At 39.7% G+C, this 21,974-nt stretch overlaps 1 protein-coding gene across 4 annotated transcripts in view; it reads right to left on the bottom strand.

The window, feature by feature from the left end:
- The window catches only part of SLC8A1 (solute carrier family 8 member A1), a 345,035-nt gene that overhangs the window by 74,107 nt on the left and 248,954 nt on the right, over positions 1-21,974 (bottom strand). The window contains exons 3-6 of one of the 4 annotated variants that reach the window (XM_073791419.1): positions 10,100-10,206; positions 6,615-6,635; positions 6,155-6,172; positions 1,829-1,897 (exon numbers count right to left, since the gene is read on the bottom strand). In XM_073791419.1, coding sequence (XP_073647520.1) covers positions 1,829-1,897; positions 6,155-6,172; positions 6,615-6,635; positions 10,100-10,206 — 215 coding nt within the window. Of the gene's footprint in view, positions 1-1,828; positions 1,898-6,154; positions 6,173-6,614; positions 6,636-9,466; positions 9,571-10,099; positions 10,207-21,974 lie in introns of all 4 variants that reach the window. The other 3 variants (XM_033838665.1, XM_073791418.1, XM_033838666.1) reach the window with 3 other exon arrangements.

Genomic DNA, 21,974 nt, shown 5'->3' with positions numbered 1-21,974 from the left:
CAGGTGAAGGTGGTGGGAAGGCTGGCTAGGAGGTAATAGAGGAAGGAGGGGCATTCCAGGCAGAAAGAAGTCAAAGCACAAAGGCCTAGTGTCATGGTAGGGTCAGGGATGTTTTCACTTAATAAACATCATGAACATTTAAGAGATAATTATACTTATATGTAACTGAGAGAAGACAGCTGGATAAATCCTTTTATTGCTCTATAATGATACAGATAAATTAGTATTTGTGATCCAGATTTTTGAAACTGGCAAAGAAGAGAGCTAAGCTTATTTTTTTAAAGTGTCTTCTCTTTAGGTATCTTTTATTGAATAGGGAAATCGTTTAACGGCACATTTTTTGATCACCTATTTTTTTTCACTTTGAGTGCTGGATCAAATGCAGTTCATTTTACTGTGGCCAAGTCAGTTTCATTTCCTTATTTATGCATATGCTGTGCTTTTAGTTCTGCTTCTCAGGTAGAGGAAATTCTCTGTGTAATCCTGTTTATCTGTATATGTACATATATATGTACATATTTTTAAACTCATCATATTTTATTGAGAAGTTGATAATAAATTATATAACATCATGGTCTTAACCAACCAACCCAACTTAAAGATCAAATGCATAATTAACGGCCATGGTTAAAATCAGTATTGACAGGACAGAAAACAATCCTGTGATGAAATCATTGGTAGGGGTCCTCCCTTCCCCTGAGTAACTGATTTTGCAAATGACACATCACAATAGCTAATGGGTACCAGGGATCTGGGAAAAGCAGAATCATGAAAAAGCTGCTGTTAATGCTTTCTTGATCAGGCTGCATTTGGAAGCCGCATCACTGTAAGAGGTGAAGGGCTGAGAACACGAATCTCTATTAGAAAACAATACAACCCACGTGGAGATCTGCACCCAAGGAGCTACTGTGGATATTCGTGAATGCATTTGCAATTTTTTGTCTCAACACACAATGTAAAATTTGGAAATGGGTACAAGGCCAGTGGTGGGACAATTTGCTTGTGGTTATTTTAATCCTTCACTCAGATCTGTGTTGACAAGTCTGAGAGCGGAGATCTCTTTTTCAGCACCTGGCTGGTCTGTTTGATTAGAACCTAAAGAGACTGGTACTTTATTTCCATGAGGAATATTCTGGAACAACTCTGCAGTCAGGGCTGCATGATTACTAAATGGGAGTGTGGGATGCGAGAACGAGCAAAGTCTTACTGCAGCAGGCAGAAGTGTTTCTGCAGCCATGACCAGTGATGGGCGATGGTGACAACTGAAGAGTGAGTATCCGTGTCCTTATCCAGAGCTTGGTAAATTAAGGCAAGGGGCTCACACCCGGGCTCTAATCGTACAGTCGATCTGGGATAGCTCTGTCATCCTTTAGTCACCCTGTCAATGTTCCCCTCTGGAGAAACCCCACAGATGTACTGTCATCTGTGCATATTTGGCTGACATCATGTTGCCTGACGGAAGGAAAGGCAGACTCTGGGAAGAGAGACAGCTTGCTTTTAAAGACATTTCATGACATTTGCAATGAAAGGCCCATGTTGAAGAAGCGAGATTTGCAAGAAATCTGGAGTATACTGAAACTTGAGAGGCTATTGGACTCAATCTTCTCTGTAGGTCCATGCTTCCCCCTCCACCATGCGTCCCGTCCTGGGCTGATGTGGTGCCTTGTTGCTGACTCATCATACCCCCAACTGCAGAGAAGCCACGGCATTGTGTAGCAATGCTTTAGAGGTAATGGGGGTGAACTGTGTCACTTTAATGTCGAAAGACCGAAAGAACCCTTGAAGGCAATTAAACTGTGGTTTTCAAGGACCGTGATGAAATGAGTACCTGCGATGGTGATTATAGTAGAGGGGATCGGATGTTCTCTAGCATGAACTTTCCTGAAGACAGGTTGGCCTGGCAAAAGGACAGGCAGAAAGTCAGCAGACTGGATTGCACTGGTTTGCCAGAAGAGCTTTGTGGAATTAGTAAGCTGAATGTCACCCCCAGATGCACCCAGTGCAAGCAATGTTAGTTTGGGGACCGAGCGGTCAGCGGTCACTGTTATGTAGGTTGAAGAAGTGAGCAAGTAAATAAACGGGGCAGGTGCTCTAGGAGTCCAATCAGATTGTGTGAATAAAGCACACACCCCACAGTAGGGTTGCAGCCAGATTCCTGCAGGTGTCTGAGATGGAGTATCCATGCCCGTCAAGTTCCTGCTTCCAGAGGCATCACGGAACAATGAAAAGCACTCGGTGTGATGACAGGTAGCCTCGTGGTGCCAACAACATGGCCTTAAGTAGGCCATTTCTCCAGTTACCCCATGTGTGAAATGGAGATAATAGTGCCTGCTCTGTCCATATCACAGGTCTGTGTGAGGGTCAAGCAACATAACATCAGGGAACATGCTTATTTGTTTCCTTGGCAGTCTGAATGGGAGAAGGTTGTACACACTGGAAGGTTTTACAAGGGTTCACCATTGTCACAGTGACTGGCTGGATTACCTAGTTTAGGGTTTTCATGAAACTCCTGGTTCAACTGACTACCTGCTTTTCGCTTCTACCAAGAGATCCCAGAACTGACCTGGAATCATGAGACTGGGACTGCAAATTCTGCCATATGCTTTCCATCTAAACTTGGGCAAAAGGTGTTTCTTTTCTCTGGGATTCAGTTTTCTCAATTGTACAATGAAGGCAAACTTGAAGGGGATTTGTTTCTCTAACCTATATACTGGAGTGACTAAAGTGTGTTTAACTGTCGGAATTTTCATAGCTTGGCTTCCTTAAAAAGCCATGTGCGTTATGAAGACTCACGTGATGAGCGTAATATGATTGGAAGAGTAACTTTTATTTATTTATTTATTATTATTATTATTTTTTTGCGGTACGCGGGCCTCTCACTGCTGTGGCCTCTCCCGCTGCGGAGCACAGGCTCCGGACGCGCAGGCTCAGCGGCCATGGCTCACGGGCCCAGATGCTCCGCGGCATGTGGGATCTTCCCAGACCAGGGCACGAACCCATGTCCCCTGCATCGGTAGGCGGACTCTCAACCACTGCGCCACCAGGGAAGCCCCGGGAAGAGTAACTTTTAAAAAGGTATACTGACTGTTACATACTTTTAATTAATTAGGGAACTTTTTTGCTGCCTGTTTGGGGACAGAAACATGCCTCTATTTTTCCAAATTGAGCCAGAATACTTAATTTTGTTAAAAATATCCAAATTAATGTACTCTAGTTTCCCCCTTCTGGGGTCCTCCTCATTTTTCATTTGACTGGAATTCATACTGATGGCATTTCAGAGACATAGTGAGGCTTTGGATCGAAAAGGGATTGAGATGCAGGTAGGAATATACAAGTTGGGAGAAAGGAACTAAAAGTGCTGGGTTAAGGTAGTCATCACATGGCCTTGGACTTAAAGTTAGGGGGCCGGGCTCTGAGCCCTGGCTGGATGACTGGAGTAGATTGATCACCTTTGAACCTTCATTTCTTCTCCTATAAATGAGAACAAAAGATCTTATTCCATAAGGTTGAGGATTAAATGATATAATGAATAAGAAATACTTTCCAAATTCGAATGAGCTATAATGTATAGGGGGTTATCATGTTATGTGCCTGGAGGGTCAAGGGGGAATTATATCACAGGTCCCAACAAGGGCCTTTCAATGAGGCAAAGTCTGAGAGCAACAGGTGAAGATTTGCAAATTCCAAAAGCACCTCCAGCATTTAATGTCCATCACTAATGACACCTCTGAAATAGAGGTACTGGGTTGTGGACCAAATGACTTTTTCAATTTCCATATATCCTGCTTCAACTTTAGATTTTCACACTTAGCTGCACAAGACTGCATAAAAGCTGCAGGCAAAGTCCAAGAGTTAGATTAATTTTCCTTTACTGCCCCTGCGTCTCAAAGCGTTGACTTCAAAGCCTCAAACTGACTTCAAAGAAAAGCTCTCCAGGCCTTACAGCTGGTTTTCACTAAATTTTAGAACTTTCCCCAGAGGCATCTATAGAGAGTGGATCCCAGGCATTCTGGCCTGGTTCCGGAGAAGAAGGATCATGTAAAGTTGGAGGAACAGGCCAATGTGGAAATTCCCAGAGGGTTCTGCAACTTTCTCTCATTTTAACTGCATCAATTTCAGGTTTTGGGAAGAGGAGGTAAAACAGGAAAATTGCTATTGAAGATTAAGGTTCAAACTATAAGAAAGAGCTTAATGAAGTACATGAAGTAATAGAAAACCTTTGAAAGAAGTGATTCTGTCCTCTTGGATGCGTGATGTGTCCGAGACAGAAAATGTTGGATGTTACTGGTGGGGTATTCTAGAACTTGATACGAACAATTTCTGAGAAAAGAAAATTAGGCTCCCAATACCTAGTTACTAAAAAGGAAGATGTTTCAATGGTAGGAAGGCCCTAAAAGCAAACTCCTGACATATTCAATGATAAAACAGGAAGCTATCCCAACACATAAATGCGTTTTAACAAGGCATTCTACCACTAAAGGTTTTTAGTTAAGGTCTCATTATCAGGCTGCATAGGGCTGAGGGAGCTGTAGATACTATACTATTCCTCAAATGGGTGACTTTTTTTTTTTAAATTAGGAGCTGTAGATACTATACTATTCCTCAAATGGGTGACTTTTTTTTTTAAATTAGGAAGCCATGAAGACTGGCTTGCCGAATTTCTACCTTCCTCAAAGCTCACAAGGATCATTAACTTACTGGGTGATAGAATCAGAATATTTCCAAAAAGATTTCAATAAGTTAAAATGATGGGATGAAAAAAGGAAGATTAAAGTTTTAAAAGTAAATGTAAATTCCTTCACTCGGATTCAAAAATAGCATATTTGGCAGCGCAGAATTTGGAAGACTTGACCTAGGAGAGTGTCAGGTGAATCAGGTTTAAGAAATCCTCTATGAGCACTTGTTCTATTTAATATTTTTATCCTTTTCAATTTCTATGTCTCCGAGAGTCTATGAATCATTTTGTCATTAAATGCCGTGTCTGGAGAGAAGAAGTGGAGGGCAATAGCCCATGTGAAATTGGACGCGTTCAGAAAGTTCCGCTTTGGACGGAATCATGTTGAAACTTCTTGATCATGAGTTTACACTGATGGTGGTTTAAGTTAACGCCACCCCACACCATAACATTTTCAAACTTAGAATGTTTGAAAATATTTCCTTTCTAAATATTTTGTTTAGCTATCTGGTTTCAGAAAAAAATAACTAGAATATAGATATCTGCATAATTATATTGGAAAATGCCACGGCCATTAGGATGGCCTTTAAGGACATCTTCAACCTGCAGCTTCAGACAAATCAGGCCTACCATTTGATATGTATCTCCCTCTCTAAATCTACATAGATGATTCTGAGAGGGTGAGAAAATATTTAGGGTCAAAAGAGAGGATGCTGTAAGGAAATATCTTTCTTCTCTATGTAAGGAAATAGCTTTAGAGTCGTGCTGGCTAAAAAATGCAATCAACAGCGGCTGGGTACCATTATGAAATTAAGGGTTTTAAACTTTTTGACTGACATTTTGAGTTTTTACAGAGCACTTTGTAATCCACTGCAAGTGGCAGACATAGTACTCATTACCATGTTAAGAATGCTAAAACTTCGCAGATTGGTGTGGTGGGATGAGGGGAAGGCATGCTTTATCTTCTCCCAGGAGGGCATTATCTATGATTAGGACCCTGAGCTTGGGCCGTGGAGTGGGCTTGTATGTCAAGTCCTCTGTTTCCTTGAGACGAGCAACCGTTTTATTTATTCTGGTACTCTCTGGAGCATCTAGCAAGGTACACTCACATCATCAGTGCTATGAGAACATCTGTAAATTGATCAGTGTCAAAATATGACCAATTACAGGTTCTCCACACAAATCTGCTTATCAGTAAACACAGCATACACCTTGTTAATGTGTAAGATGTTAACTGTGTAAAGTCAGCAAAAGCACACCATGTGTCACAGCTAAACGTTAATGCAGGGCACGTAAGATGTGGTTTTTGTTTGATAATTAAGGGTATTTGGGGGAAAATGAAGAACATTAAAAAATGGTCTTACCATACAGGTATTTTCCTTCATTAAAAGGAAATAAAAATGAGAAACAATTTTTAAAAATGTAAACAACACACGGTACAAAATAAAATTTGGTTCATTAGACTTAAAAAATTCATACCTGTTATTGTGAAGCCACCTAAAAAAGAAAAAAAGAAAGAAATGTTACAATTCATTTCATTTACACTCTAAATAACAAATACCAGTGACATCAGACCGCCTGACAGCCTGTCCAAAGTACAAAAACTTGCCAAATTGTATATACAATTAAGAAAAATATGAAAACATCCATTCATGACTTAATCGCTAATCAATCTTTTAAGACTATGAGCTTTAGTGTACAAATTTAATTCTTGTGCATACCTAAGAAAGCACTGATTTTGTAAAAGGTCATACTGAACCCAAAGCAGAATGTAAACTACCCAACCTTCACAAAATTATGAGGCCCATGGCTCTAAACAACAATCTTGCTAATAAATCAGCAGAAATAAAAAATAAGTCAGAAAGCTACTGTAGCACCTGACAGAAATGGAAAATAACCTAGAAAAATGGAAAGGAAATGCAAAAAATGAAATGCTTACCAAGCTCATTCAATAACAGGGCTGTGAAGGAAACAGACAAAGACAAACACAGAATAAGAGACCAGATGAATAATGAAAGTAAGAGGAATATCAGCAGAAAGAAATCCAGGCAGATCTGATTACAGTGGTAGGGAGCTGCTACTAAAAAATTGGTGCACGCCAAGTTAATGTGGCATTGGGAGTATTTCCAGATGATCCCAGAACTGATTTCTGCAAACGTGTGTGACTGATTCTATATATATAAACAATTCACTTTATATATTATTTCTTGACATTTAAGAAAACATTTCTACCGTATGTTTACACACAGTCTATACATCTAGTTTGCCAAATATAGTAGAAATATTTTATGAAGTTAATCCTAAACCTTATTTGAGTGAGCCTTCCTCTTGAAATAAGTGCCTGGCAGTTAGCGAATTCAACATATGGAAGTCTTAAAGCATCCAGGATCTCAGGGATTGTACCTTTCAATGGAAACAGAAAACATCTTAGGAAATTCCATTTTGGCCGCCCCGCCCATAAGGAGACTTTGGCCCAAGATGCAGTTCTCTGCTGGAGGTTCTATTTGCATGGTATTTTGGTCAGCAGGGAATGCTTATGTTTTTTAAATCCTCAAAATCTGCGTCCCAGGAATCAGTGCTTATTTGTGTGTCCTTGTCTATGACCTGCACGGTATAATCCGACAACCAGATAGCTTCTTGTGGACACATAATTCCACAGAAACTGACAAGACAGGGAGGGAAGGCCTGGGGCAGCGGAGGTGGGGTGTGGGGCCCCACATACATAATTTGTCTTTCAGGTTTTGTGCTTTAAACCCAGACTATAGCTGTAGCACTTTATTCTGGTGAAAGCTACCTGACTAAATGTATCAAATAAATTACTTCTAGAGTTGTAGATGGGAAAGTTACAATTACCTTTTCAGGACCAGTTTTCTCTCTACTGGTAGTGGCATTAGAGGATACTTTATAAAACAAGTTAGTAATTTTATTTATGGTGACAGAGATCCACTTGTTGGGTGTCAAAAGCAAATAGTGCTATCAAGGAATTTTAATTTGCTTTTATATGAAGGCATATTTTACCAAAATGACAATTGAAAGAGCTGTATTCAAGATGCTCTTCCTTGAGATGAAAGGCAGTCCTTTGGAGGACTGCATTCAGAAGTAAGTGCTTTTTCCTGTATGTTAATGAGGCATTTTTGATCCCATCTTTGTAAGAAATCGGCACAGTTTTCTAGTGTCTTTTTCTTCTGCCTGCTGTCTGTGGAGCATATTAAATAGGCTGCATTAAAATGGGTCCCCAGTGCTCCTTTCTCCATCATTCTAAAGGCTCCTGTTACCTTTTTGAACATGATTAAGTCAGGACAACTTCGTTTTTGTTTGTTTTCTGATGGACTCTGAGGCCAGTGAGTTCTTACAAAAGTGGGATTAGTTAAATTCCCCCAAATGTTGGGTCTGTATAGGAATTAGTCCTTTGTATTTGATTTTTTTTCTTTACATGTAAAAGTTTACATTTCTTGCAAAGTGGTCACCTAAACATCTATACTGCCTTCATCAATGGTTTAAATGCAATTAATAAGAGCTATTAATAGGTACTATGCTCATTTTATATATATATAATTAAGTGTATACCATTGCTTTTAAAATGACCACTAGGGCTTCCCTGGTGGCGCAGTGGTTGGGAGTCCGCCTGCCAGTGCAGGGGACACGGGTTCGTGCCCCGGTCCGAGAGGATCCCACATGCCGCGGAGCAGCTGGGCCCGTGAGCCATGGCCGCTGATCCTGCGCGTCCGGAGCCTGTGCTCCGCAACGGGAGAGGCCACAGCAGTGAGAGGCCAGCGTACCGCAAAAAACAAAAACAAACAAACAAAATAAAACAACCACTATTAGAGGGTAATTATGGGACGCCCTCGGAATAATTCAGAATAAAAAAACTATTTTTAAAGCTGATATAAAATTCCTGTCCTTCCTTCTCAACTATAGGCCATATAAAATAGATATAAAATCAAAGACAGCAAAAAATATGGCTTCTTTCTTCAAATAGTTTCTAAAAATATAAACACAAATCAACACAAAAATCTAATTATAAGGATACTGCTGTTTATTTTTTATTTTTAGAAAAAAATTCTATATGTTAGAAATGTGTCAATTCTACAAGAATCAAAAGATTTTGAAGCATAAGACAGGAACGGCTTTAAGTAAGGGCTAAGTTCTTACTGAACTACCATATCCTTCCTACTAAAGAAAATCGATATGACCATGGTTTCATACATATGGTCTCTTTTAAATATCATATCTGATGATATGAAAAATATTTTACCAAAATGAACACTAGGATATTAATGCCACTACTCTTTAAGGATCTTTGTTCTAAGTTTGTTTTTTTTTTTTTGAAAACTGGCTTCTCTAAATTAGACTAATTATTGAATTCTTCTGAAGTTTCCTATTAGTTGCCATTAGACCCATCTACCATGACTAATAGGCATTAAGTAGTCTCCATCACTAACATTTTAGGGGATATTTAATAGCTAGAATCAAATTTTAGAATGATTCCCGAATAGTGAAAAACTAAACCCAGAAATCATTCTTTTATGTCATCCCTTCTGAATTACAGAAATCTCTTCCAGTATTTCTGGAATCTGGTATCAATCAAGGTGAGCTGGCATTTTCTGAAGAAAAGGGACATTGTTTGGTGCATTTGTGAATATGGGCAGGAAAATGAAATGGCTAAAGCTTCAAAGGAGAGGAAGTATAGTACTTGGAAGCCGAGGAAGAGGAGAGAGTTAAATGTGAGAGTAGGAGACACAGAGAGAAGAGTACAATTTCTCGCTGGTATGTCTTTGTGTACTCTCACACCTTTCATTCCTCTTCTTATCCATTTTGGTTCCTCAAGCACAAGGGAGAAACTGCACTCTTTCTCATATTCCTCACGGTCAAATATTCTAATGGTAATGATCTTCCTGTGGGAACACAAGACAAAGGCAAAACAAATGGTTGGAGTCACACGCTCATGCTAGGTGTTCACCAAGCAGCATGTTACTGTGATGTTATGGAAGGAGAACTGGCCACACATGGACCTCCAGGAGTATGTAAAAGGGCATCCAGGTACTCTCAGCTGGCCCCGTTAAGTTTCCTCTAATCCATCATTTTTACAAATTCTTCCTGCTTCAATGAGCAGTCAGGAGGTATCCCAAATGAGGAAGAGAAATCAGAAAGTCGGCTTCATGTGGGTGCAGGAAGCATCAGCACCAACTTTCCCAGGCTCGACTGCACTGACAATGAGTAGCTCAGACTGCCATGTGCAGAGTGGCCCAAACTGGCTGCTGGAGCTCCAGGCTGGGCTCCCTGTGGCCCCAGAGGAGATCTATGCCCCGTTACATAGGTGGAGGGATGTGTGCATTGTAAGTCACGTTCTGGAGAGTGCAGGCATCCAGGGGTGGCACAGGCCAGCAGAAGCTGTTGGGCTCAGCCCTGGAGAAGTTCCCCCACCTTTCTTCTCACTCATCTCCACCAAGCGGGGCTCGCCAATCTCAAGGAGGAAGGTCTTGTTTTTCTCATACTCCTCATCATCAATTACCTTGACTGATATTGTTTTGCTGAAACAGAGAAGAATAGAAATTGACGAACAAGGGGAATAGGAAATAGGAGAGTAGGAACATAGAGAAGAGGAAAGCAAGGTTAACGAGTGGCACTTCCAGACAAACGGCAACTGAGAAACTTCTGGACCGTGAGACTGTCCTTCCAGAATGGGTGTGGGATGGGTCTGAGAGAGTGGAAAGGTCACCCAATGCACAGCTGCCCTGCCCAGGACCACAGAATTGTTTCAGCCAAAATACAGCATTCATACTACTAGGTTTATCATCATCATGGGAAGCAGAAAAACATAGATCACAATAATAAGAAAAGAAAAATAGATTTATTTAGTAAATGCCTTAACCACAGGATTGTCTGAGCTGTGCTCTGGAATTCAACCCTTTGAAACAAATCAGTAAACCACATCAAAATATGAACAGAGGTTATATCTGAGTAACAGGCATAAGGGTCATTTCTGGGGGCCTTCATTCTGCTTTACTGTATTTCCAAACATAACATTTTTACCATAAAATTTTATTAAAATAATAAATGCATAAGAGCATCACAAAATAAAATGAAAGTCTTTTATCTTACCCCACCCAATGTCCTAGACTCAAACTCTTTTTCAGGTGAGTCAGATTTTCCACCTAGATCACAAGGGGAAGTTGTTCATGTTTTGTTTGTCTTTCTAAAGATGGAAGCCTCCTAAGGTGGGGGTGGGGAGTCATGATGTTCTAGTTATTTTCTTCCCTCCCAAAGCTGACCTTCAACTTTGACAAAATACACTCTACCCTACTTTCGAACTCCACCGATACACCAAGGCATTTCATTAAGAATTCTTCCCGTAATCCATCCTTTAGAGCTTCTTGCCTTATCCTGTGGTTGTGATTGACAGGTAGGTAGGACAAATGCAAATATTATGCAAATCTCAACTCCCCACAAGACCTGATGACTCTGAAAAGAAATTTAATGTTACCTTCTAATTAATGAGGGCTTAATCACTTCATGTATTACAACTTATTCAGAGCCCCCAAACACTTGTTTGTCCTTGAAAATATTCTTTTTGTTCAGTACCATTGGCCAAGAACATTTCTGACTAAAGGTTTTTTTTTTTTTTTTTTTTTGCGGTACGTGGGCCTCTCACTGTTGTGGCCTCTCCCGTTGAGGAGCACAGGCTCCGGACGCGCAGGCTCAGCGGCCATGGCTCACGGGCCCAGCCGCTCCGCGGCACGTGGGATCTTCCCGGACCGGGACACGAACCCATGTCCCCTGCATCAGCAGGCGGACTCTCAACCACTGCGCCACCAGGGAAGCCCTGACTAAAGGTTTTAAAACAATGACTTCATAAAGACACACAGTTTTAATGTCATGGACATTATTTAGTTTTGGTGGAATTTTCTAGGTCTTCTGGAAGGAAATTAGTCTATAACCTTTTTTTTTTCAATATTGATCAAAGCCCTCAAGTTTCATTTAGACCTATGCAAGCCAAAGAGCACCAGTCTTCTTTTCTTGTATGAAGGAGAATAAAGGTAGAAGTTGCTTTTAATTCTCTGAATTTCCCAGCCCCTAATGCTAAGTGAGATCAAATGATTGCTTCTGATTCTGGGGAGCCTCATAACCTCCTCGCTGCTCCTCAGCTAAAGAACATCCCCCAAAGCGCTCACATCCCCATTTCTCACTACTGAGGGGTTGGAGCGCATGACGGTGCCTTTCTATCTCAGCTCTGTCCTCAAAGGCCAGATGAGCAGCTGTCAATGACTAAAGCAATAATCATTTTTTAAGAGCAATTAGATACTTACAAAACTACCAACAGTACGACAAAAGTCCAACCACATGTGTATAGTGAACAGTTCCTGTCTAACTTCTAGAACTATTTTTCTGGAATTCACCCATTTACTTTATATATACATATATATATATAAGTACCCTGGTGTAGTCAGGGCAGGCTGTATATATATGTACAGCCTGCCCTGACTACACCAGGATATCTGATCATTCCTCAATATCCAAAAAACACAAAATGTTAGAGAAAGCGCAAGAAGATGTAAGAAATGATATGTGTGTTTTTAATTTCAGAACTGAACTTGATGTTATAAGTGAGATCAAATTTACTCTTCAGAAACCTGCCAAATGTCTACCCTCTGTCATGCAACTTATGTGTTTAGGTATTAATTTCCATCTTACTGCCTTGTAATCATAAATTATACTTGTACCTCTCTGCTAAAGTCACCAGCATAATATGACCATGGGTGGGAAAACATTGGTGGGCATTAGAAGGGCCCTGCTATCGTCTTCTGGCCCCAGTGGCCCCAAATTCATAATCAAGGCACTTCATGGTAGGGTCCATGTTGCAATGCTCTTGCATATATTACTTTAAAACATTTGACTTATCTTTTTCCATCTTGTACTTCCAATCTATCTCACATCTCATATTTTATTAGATTGTAGAAATGAAGAAAGCACAGTGGAGATGGTTGTAGTAGTCTTGCTAATAGGGCGAGCATTTGTTTAGGAAAGGCTCCCAGTTTCATTCCAAAAGGGCAACATGACCACTTATTCACAAATAAATAGAAAAACCCAATAACATAGTGTTTCTTATCCTTGGTGGTTAATCTGCTATAGGTTTATTTTCTACATTCTGAGTAGCTGATTAATGTGAGAAATATAGGGTCCCACCCAATTTGTTTGTATAATAAAATAAGCACATAAAATTTATCAGCAGACTATCGCTATTCACTGGGATCATAATCCTTAGAAAACGTTTCAGTACCGGATAACTATGACACTGGAAATTCAACTTACGAAGGGAAAGAAAACAGTACCTCCGTAGGTACTTGGCAAAGATGAATGGGATTTGCATAATGGCATATTATTTCAAAATCATTAGTAATACAATCAGTAGTGCCCTTGACAGGAGGAGCCATTAAATTGTATATTGAGTTTGCTTCTCTTGCACAGTAAAGCTATTAATAGGAAACTTGATGATTAAAGGACAATTCAGTCAATTTAACGAGGCAAGATAAAGTCAATCATTATGAATTAGCCCTCTGAATCAAGAGGCAAAAATCAGAAGGGACTGGTAATGTTCACTTTTTGCTTCAGAACAGAACTATTCCTCCCCTTAGCAAAGGTGGAGAAGGTGAAATTAACCTATATAAATTTTAAAGGATCATATCCTTGCGATGTCTTTTGCTCACTTTCCAGAGCCTAACTAATACAGGAAAGGGACTGTCATTGCTTCTTCCATCACTGGGGATGTTACAGGAGATGGCGTTTATCTGGTGAAGAACGCAGTTCCACTAGCTTGATAATCAGCAGAAGTATACCTCTCTGTTCCTCACAGTTCTGCAGTGGAAATTATATCTCAAGGACTGAAGGGATCTTAAAGGTCCTCCAGTTTGCCCCCCATTGCCACACCGATTCCCACATTCACAGGGCTTTTGCACTGTCCTAAAGACTCCCTCTCTCTGAGAACACAGATTCATGTTGTGTTGTACTTTGCTTCCATTTACCAATGGGAAGCAGTCAGATAGCTGTTGTTCTTTCTTTTTTTTTAACTGAAGTATAGTTAATTTACGATGTTGTGTTAGTTTCAAGCATACAGCAAAGTGATTCAGTTATACATATATACATATATATATTCTTTTTCAGATCCTTATATATATGTGTGTGTGTATATACATATATATATAAACATGTTCTTTTTCAGATTCTTTTCCATTATAGGTTATTACAAGATATTGAGTATAGTTCCCTGTGCAATACAGTAGTGTTGTTACTTCTTTAAATTAACAGGTTAACCAAGACAAGATTGGAATAGTCAGGCAGGCCCAGCCCTTCACCTAACAACAACCCCTGCACTATTATTATACTGATAAGGAACAGATAGAAAACTGTGTCATGCAATTTTCAGCTACCGTAATTATGATGAAGAAGGTAAGGAGAATTTCTCACTTGATCTTTTTTACATCACTTTAAAGTTGAAGAGTATACTATAACAATTATGTTTCCTAGAAACTAGCAACGAGTTACAAATCTCATGATAACATTAAAACATTAAATAATTTGTCAGGATGGCCAAAATTTTTATGCATATACATTTTGGATCCACTTCTAGAAAAAAAAAAAAGCATTTGGTTAAGAAAGATCAATTTATTTAGTGGAAAAATACAGGTTGTTCCTTTTGATTTTTGCAGTGCCTTTCCTTTGATGATACTAAGCCCACATCTATACTTTATTTCCAAGTCTCTCTCTTATCTGATGGGTCTCAAAGGACCAAACATCTTCAAACATTCTAGTAAGGAGTTCTTATATCAGGTGGTGACTCAGGTAAACTGTGAGAAAGAAGAGAAAGACATGGTGTTACCAGTGGGAGCTAAAAAAGAAAATCTCTTCAAAATACATTCTAATCTCTCATTATTAAGCCAAAGTCCTATCAGTCTCTTCAAATTTCAGCCTCAATTAGTCCTTCTGTGGTTTCTTTTCCCTAAGACCGCTCTTGATATTGGGAGACGTGAGGAAAAGAGGTGGAGGATGAAAAAGAAGACTCTTTCTAAATCCTCATAAAATAAAAAAGATTTTAGTGAGGATTTCACACCTGTAGATGCTACAATGTCTCTTTTAAAATTTATTTGATTTTTAAGATTTAGCCTCTTTTTAGGCGTACTCAGGGGTCAATGGACTGATGGGCATTTTGCATTTTTTAGTTCACCGATCAATCTTCAGAGCAGCCCTGGAAGCGACTTCTACAACTTGTACAATTCAGAGGAAACAATGACTCAGAGAAGTTAAGTAACTTCCAAGGTCACAGAGCGAGACTCCTGTAACTGGCTCCAAAGACCAACATCTTTCAATTATGTGACCCACGCAGTCCTTATTCATTCATCTGTGCAGTAGTTTTATGACCACTTTAAAAGATCTGAATCATTATTTTGAAGTAATATACAGGTTTATTGTTTAATCTTTATGTTAACAAAGACTACCTGGATGAGCAACGATAGATTTTCAATTCTATTTTTAAAAGGAGTGCAGCACATATTACATTCGATGGCAGCTGTCATGAAAAGGCAAATCCTTGAGGCGATAAAGGTCCTGTTAGGATTAACTGAAAAGCACCATGAACACACGAGGGCTCCCCAACTCTGAGGAATACGAGCAACCGACCAGCAGCCTTGGCTTCACCTGGAGGCCTGTCAGAAACGCGGGATCTCAGGGCCCACCCCAGACCCACCAAATTGCATCTGCATTTTATCAAGATCCCCAGATGACGCTGATGCAAGCAAAAGTTTGAGAAGCGCTGATCTCGACAGGATAAAGGGTTCTTTCATTACAGATAATAAATGAAGAGGCTGGTGGTAATTGGGCTCATGTTTTGGAACTGTCTGCATATTTGAATCATGTGTGCAGCTTTGAAAACTCTAAATGCCTGGGCTCGGCACACTCCGGATCGGTGAGATGAATGTCTCTGGTTTTGGGGCCTCGGCACGAATACAGTTCTACAAAGTTTTTCAAGGGATTCTAATAATGTGGCTGGGAGCTGGCTAATGGAGAATCAGCATGTCTGGCCAGACGTTTAGAAGAATGTATTAAATAAGGAATAGGTAGCATTGTGAGGAAGTAAGGGTCAAAGCTAAATTTTCGATCTAATTAGTTATCTAGGCTGAAGCATGGGAGAGACATTTAACTTTGTCCTTCACTGGTATTCTTTTCTGGATTATAGAGAGCACATAAAGTTGTCGTTTTCTCCTCTCAGGAAATGCTGGTCTCCACAAGCAAACTTAATAGTTACAGATGAGAAAACACCTTTAGCCTCTGGGCAGCAGAGTGATTTCCTTCTCAGAGAGATAAGAATTCTGGTGCTAGGTTTTTAGACAACAGAGGTTCTATTTGGAGAACAGAAGAACTAAGGGTTTCATTTGCCACAGAAGACAGTAATTAATGTCTTATATTCTTTCTCTCAGAGAGCCTCTGAGCCATGTCAGTCAAAGGCCATGTCTGTGGAACTGGAAACTTTCCACCTGGAAGCCACCACATTCAGACTCAAGAAAGAAGTGACCCAGGACCGACCTCATCTGAAGGGAAAATATCTGGCAATTTCTCTGATCATAGAGTGATGTCATCAGGTAAGGCAAGTTTGAAATGGAATCCCCAGTACACCTGATGTTAAAAGCTTCAGGATAAACTCCTCTTACTCAAAAAAGACAAATAAACCAACTTAAAATGCGCAAAGGATCTGAACAGACTTTTCTCCATAGAAAGTAAACCAACGGCCAATAAGTACATGAGACGCTCAGCATCATTTGTTATCAGGGAAATGCAAATCAAAACCACAATGAGACGCCACTTCACCCCCACCAAGATAGCTATAATCAGAAAAACAGATAATAGTATGTGCTATATGGAGAATGTAGAGGAACTGGAACTCTCTTACATTGCTGGTGGAAATGTTAAATGGTATAGAGGCTTTGGAAAAGTCTGGCAGTTCCTCAGAAGTTTAAAAATCAGGTTACCATATGACCCAGCAATTCCACTTCTAGGTGGAACTCAAGAGATTTAAAAACATATGTCTACACAAAAACTTATACATGAATGATTACAGCGGCATTACTGATAATAGCCCAAAGCTGGAAACAACCTAAATGTCTGTCGGCTGATGAATGGATAATCAAAATGTGATACCTCCACATAATGGAATATTATTCAGCAATAAAAAGGAATGAAATTCTGATACAGGCTACTAAAAAGTAGCGTTACTATGTCACCCCCAAACATACTGCTTTGGTATATTGATTATTTTGAGCTGGGGGTATGTAAAAATAGCAAATGCAGGGAGACGCTGTCTCTGAACTTCTCCCATCTGCCTAAAGACAGATGTTCCAAAAGGAACTCAAATGTCATAAATTCCCTCCCTGAGAATTTCATCAACCAGGGAAAGTGACTCTTATCACAGGAGAGGAGACTAGAAGTAGACACCAGGCAAACGTTGTCACAAACTGTCATATCTCCCATCTTTTCTTCTAAGGGTCCATTCATCTTTCCTAAAAATCATGTACTCTCCCCTAAGAAGCCAATATCCTCTCTCCCCGAGCCCTATTAGGACAGTATTCAAGCTTACATTTAAGCCACCTCAGAGAATGACTCATTTTTCCCTGGGTATCTCCCATGTACACATGTTAACAAACTTGTTTGTTTTTCTCTTGTTAATCTGTCTTTTATTACATGATCTCAGCCAAGAACTCTGAAGAGTAGAGGGAAAATTATTCTTCCTCCCCTGCACTTTGACATGGATGAACCTTGAAAACATTATGCTAAAGTGAAAGAAGCCAGACACAACTGTTCAGACATTGTATGATTCTATTTATATGAAACGTCCAGAATAGACAAACCCGTAGAGACAGGAAGTAAATTAGTGGTTGCCTAGGGCTGGGGATTGGGGGATAAATGGGGGTGACTGCTCATGGGCATGGGATTTCGTTTGGGGGTGATGGAAATATTCTAAAATCGATTATAGCAATGGTTGCACAATTCTGAGACTATAATAAAGCCCACTGAATTGCATATTTTAAATGGGTGAATTCTCTGGTATGTGAATTATATCTCAATAAAGCTGTTATTACAAAACACAACAGCAACGACAAACAAACTTCAGGATAAAATCGTAGTCTAGAAAAAGCCGTTTCCTTGGGTAAGAAAAGGTTGTGAGAATGTTTGGGGTGAATTTTCAGTTAGAAGTTTCAAATTTTGTTAGTACTGTCAAACAGAAAACTGGGGTGCTGCATGGCCCTGAGACAGTGAAAACCATTTGCATCAAAGCTAAGTGCCCTTGCTGTGACGGCTAGCTCCGCCACCCCTCAATCCCTCCCTCTCCCCAGGCAGAACACTCACTGCCTCCTTCAGGATCAAGGGCTGTTGATGTCGTGCTTTGACAGGCTAAGCATTTCTGGTGGATGTTACCTCAGGCCTGGCTTCCTTGGCAGGTTTCTTTTTCCCAGAGTACAAAGTCTTATGAAAAAATCAGAAGCAGCACTTCCTTCATGGCATTCATTTAAAAGGAAAGGAAAGGACTCTAATCGTGGGTTATGCCTGCTGCCCTTGCAAAGCAAACAGTTCTCTTCACACCACCTAGGGCATTATCCAGTGCTCTTTTCGGCATTGATTTCTCTCTACCAACAAGGAAAGACATGCTTGCTATGCGTTGCCTTTGTATCGCTTGGCTTAAATTCCTGGCCCATTTTAAGCTTTTTTTTTCCCTTCAAAAATTGACTTTGTGGGCTTCCCTGGTGCGCAGTGGTTGAGAGTCCGTCTGCTGATGCAGGGGACACAGGTTCGTGCCCCGGTCTGGGAAGATCCCACATGCCGCGGAGCGGCTGGGCCCGTGAGCCATGGCCGCTGAGCCTGCGCGTCCGGAGCCTGTGCTCCGCAACGGGAGAGGCCACAACAGTGAGAGGCCCGCGTACCGCAAAAAACAAAAAACAAAACAAAAAAAAAATTGACTTTGTGAGTTGCTTGGTGATTAGGGAAAGAAAGGGGCAGTCAGAGAAGACCGACACATATATTCTCAACATTTTCCATAAGTGACCCCAAACAATTCCCCCCCAAATAACATTTTAAATAGGATAAGAACAGACTGCTTTTCATATTATTTCTAATAATACTTTTACATCCTTTTCAGATTATTGGTGAGGAACTCTTGGCATGACTTCACTTGGGAGTTTGTTTAAGGTTCCATTCTAAGATGGTCATAGAAGAGGGACTAGATCATGACTTAAATCTACTGTTTCCTTCATTGAACTGTCCAGGGCACCAAACTAGGACTCAAATTACCCTGGATTTGTATCTTGACTCTGTCACTTTCTGGCTGAGATATGTGGGCCAGTTCTGGCATCTTTCTAGACCTTAGTGTTATCATCTATCAAATGTGGATAAGGAAACTCACTTCGCAGTGACTATAATCTTCACAGTGTCGTGATGATCAGATAATGGGTGTCATCATTCAACAACTGTGGATAATAAAACTTCACACGTGATTGCAAAGGTCAAATAATATAATGCATGCAAAATCATTCTGCAAAGGACTATAAGATGTTAGGAAGAGTTGTCGTTAGTTGAAAAGAAGTGGTTTACTTTATAGTTTTTACTTGCTCCTTCACCCAGTCACCCAAAGGGGCAGCTGGCAGGTGAGAGGTGGAGGTCAGAAAATACTCAATGGAGTAATGGGCAATACCCTCAAATTCACTCTCAGATGTAGCTTGGGACCACATCTCACATAATGGACTTTCCAGGTGCAGAACTCTAAACTTAAAGATGCAAAACGCATAAGAAGTACTGGCATATATCCGGAGAAAATTCTATCTCGAAAAGATACATGCACCCCAATATTTATAGCAGCACTATTTACAATAGCCAAGACATGGTAGCAACCTAAATGTCCATTGACAGATGAATGGATAAGGAAGATGTATATACAATGGACTATTACTCAGTCATAGAAAAGAATGAAATATTGCCATTTGCAACAACATGGGTGGACCTGGAGAATATCATACTAAGTGAAGTAAGTCAGACAGAGACAAATATCATGTGATATCACTTATATGTGGAATGTAAGGTATGATACAAATGAACTTATTTATAAAACAGAAACAGACTCACAGATATAGGAAACAAATTTATGGTTACCAAAGGGGAAAAGAGGGGAGGTATAAATTAGGAGTTTGGGATTAGAAGATTCAAACTACTATATATAAAATAAACAACAAGGTTCTACTGTGTAGCACAGGGAACTATATTCAATATCTTGTAATACACTATAATGGAAAAGAATCTGGAAAAGAATACATATATATATATATATATATATAACTGAATCACTTTGCTGTATACCAGAAACGAACACAACTTTCCAAATCGGCTACAATTAAATAAAGAGAAATACTGGTTAGCTTCCCAGTCCCAGCCCTGACAGGTGTCCACTCACCACATTAGCTGGATACACAAAGGGGACAGAAGTTGTACTTTTCCTGGAGCTCTTGGTATGAAGCAGAGCCTGACAAATCCGGATGGTACTATTCTTTAATTTAAATAGACTCCGAAGATGAGAGTTGCTAAAGTAGCTGAATCAAAGTAATTCTCCAGGAGGACTTGTCATCCGTGCACTGATCTCTTTGCATTATCAAGTGGTAACTGAAATCATTGCTTCAAGCAGAGCAAGGAGCAGGGACAGCTAAAGTCCTGCTGTTCTCTGGGGCATACCAGACGGCAGTGTCACAGAGCACTGGAGTAGGGATTGTCCAGCAGAACCTTGCTCTATTTTATTTCCCTCTGCTTGCTTTTGAATCTGAATGGCAACCAATTCATTTGTTCAAATGCAAAATAGGGACAAGTGTAATTCTTTTTCGATCTCTCTCTTTTTAGCAATCAATTGTCAGCTTTAGAGCTACCTTCCCATCCTTAGAAGACACGCTGGTTGACCACTTGAAAGAGACACTGCAGAGATCCTAGAGTTATTGTTCCAATAAGTAATATGCTGGGAACTCTGGCAGCCAACACCCTCCCCAAAAGGTTCTATCCTATGATGGTATGCTAATATAGAAATCACAAGAGTAAAGTTTGCTAAGAGAAAATGATATGAATGTATTTTAAAATGTCCATAATTTTGTGATGTATAAAATGTATACCTTACCATTGCTTTATTTCCCTGCAGCTAATATATACTTCAGTCTTAAGAAGGCTAAATTAATAAGGATCCCGGGTTTGTTACCTACATCTGCACGCTGAGACGATTTGTGAATTTAGTGAAAAACAAAGTGGATCAAGCATTGGGCACCATGTTGAAATACATCAAAATGGATCTTAGTCTTATTGTTTAATAATACTGACATCGTGCAAGTTCCATGAGAGAGGCACTTTTAACAAAATGATGGAGGATTCTCACCAACTTTTAAACTGATTCCTTAATTTGTTAGGATTGTTTGTAATCTGAGATCTTCACTGTATTCCTTAAAGGGAACAAAAAAGGTCAAATTCTCTAGAAAAAGTTGTGTTAACAAATTTCTCAAGGTTGAGGATAACGTTAGGAGTACCTTGGGGCACCGAGTATCTTTTCTACAAACTGAACACATAAAACATTTTAGTTCAGTTTTAGAAACTTCTGTTAAATCCTCAATTTGCCACTGCCCTTTATAAGAATTTGAAATTAGATGAAATTGTTGCTGTTGAATTTCAAAGAAACAGTTGGTTTTCCATGCTTTTCAAAAGCTCTCTTCATCTTGAACATTTTCAACATTCCTGGGTTGTCATTAGACTCTCTCCAGAGATTACTTATACCTTTGGTCCTTCCTCCTTTGTCAAGATTCTTTGTTCAAAGTAAAGAGTTTCCCTGGAAAGCAATGGAAAGATTTCACTCTTAGAACATTATAGGACAGCAGCTAGAATATGCTGAAAGCATCTCTATCCAAAAGAGGCCAGCTTTAAAAATAGAACACCAAGAAATAAAGCTGGGTTTTCTTAAGGTTTTTAATTCATATCCTCTTTCTCTTTTCCTTCCTTCCCTCCCTTTCTCCAAAGCCACAAAATATTCAATGGCAAATCAATCTCTCTCTGCATGCATTTGTATAAAATATTCTGAAAGACAGGATGCCAGGAATTTTCTTGAACATAACTAAATAAATCAATAATTAATGAATTGATGCTGATTTTTATATCTCACATTTCTAGTCCATGTCTAATATTTTATTGGTATTCTACATTAGATTAAGCAATCAGTTCTTATGTCTTCATACTATCGTAGGGG

The sequence above is a fragment of the Tursiops truncatus genome, chromosome 14, assembly GCF_011762595.2.
Source record: "Tursiops truncatus isolate mTurTru1 chromosome 14, mTurTru1.mat.Y, whole genome shotgun sequence".
Classification (NCBI taxonomy): domain Eukaryota; kingdom Metazoa; phylum Chordata; class Mammalia; order Artiodactyla; family Delphinidae; genus Tursiops; species Tursiops truncatus.
Note: the sequence above shows the minus strand (reverse complement) of the source record. Positions and strands in the feature narration are given on the sequence as shown.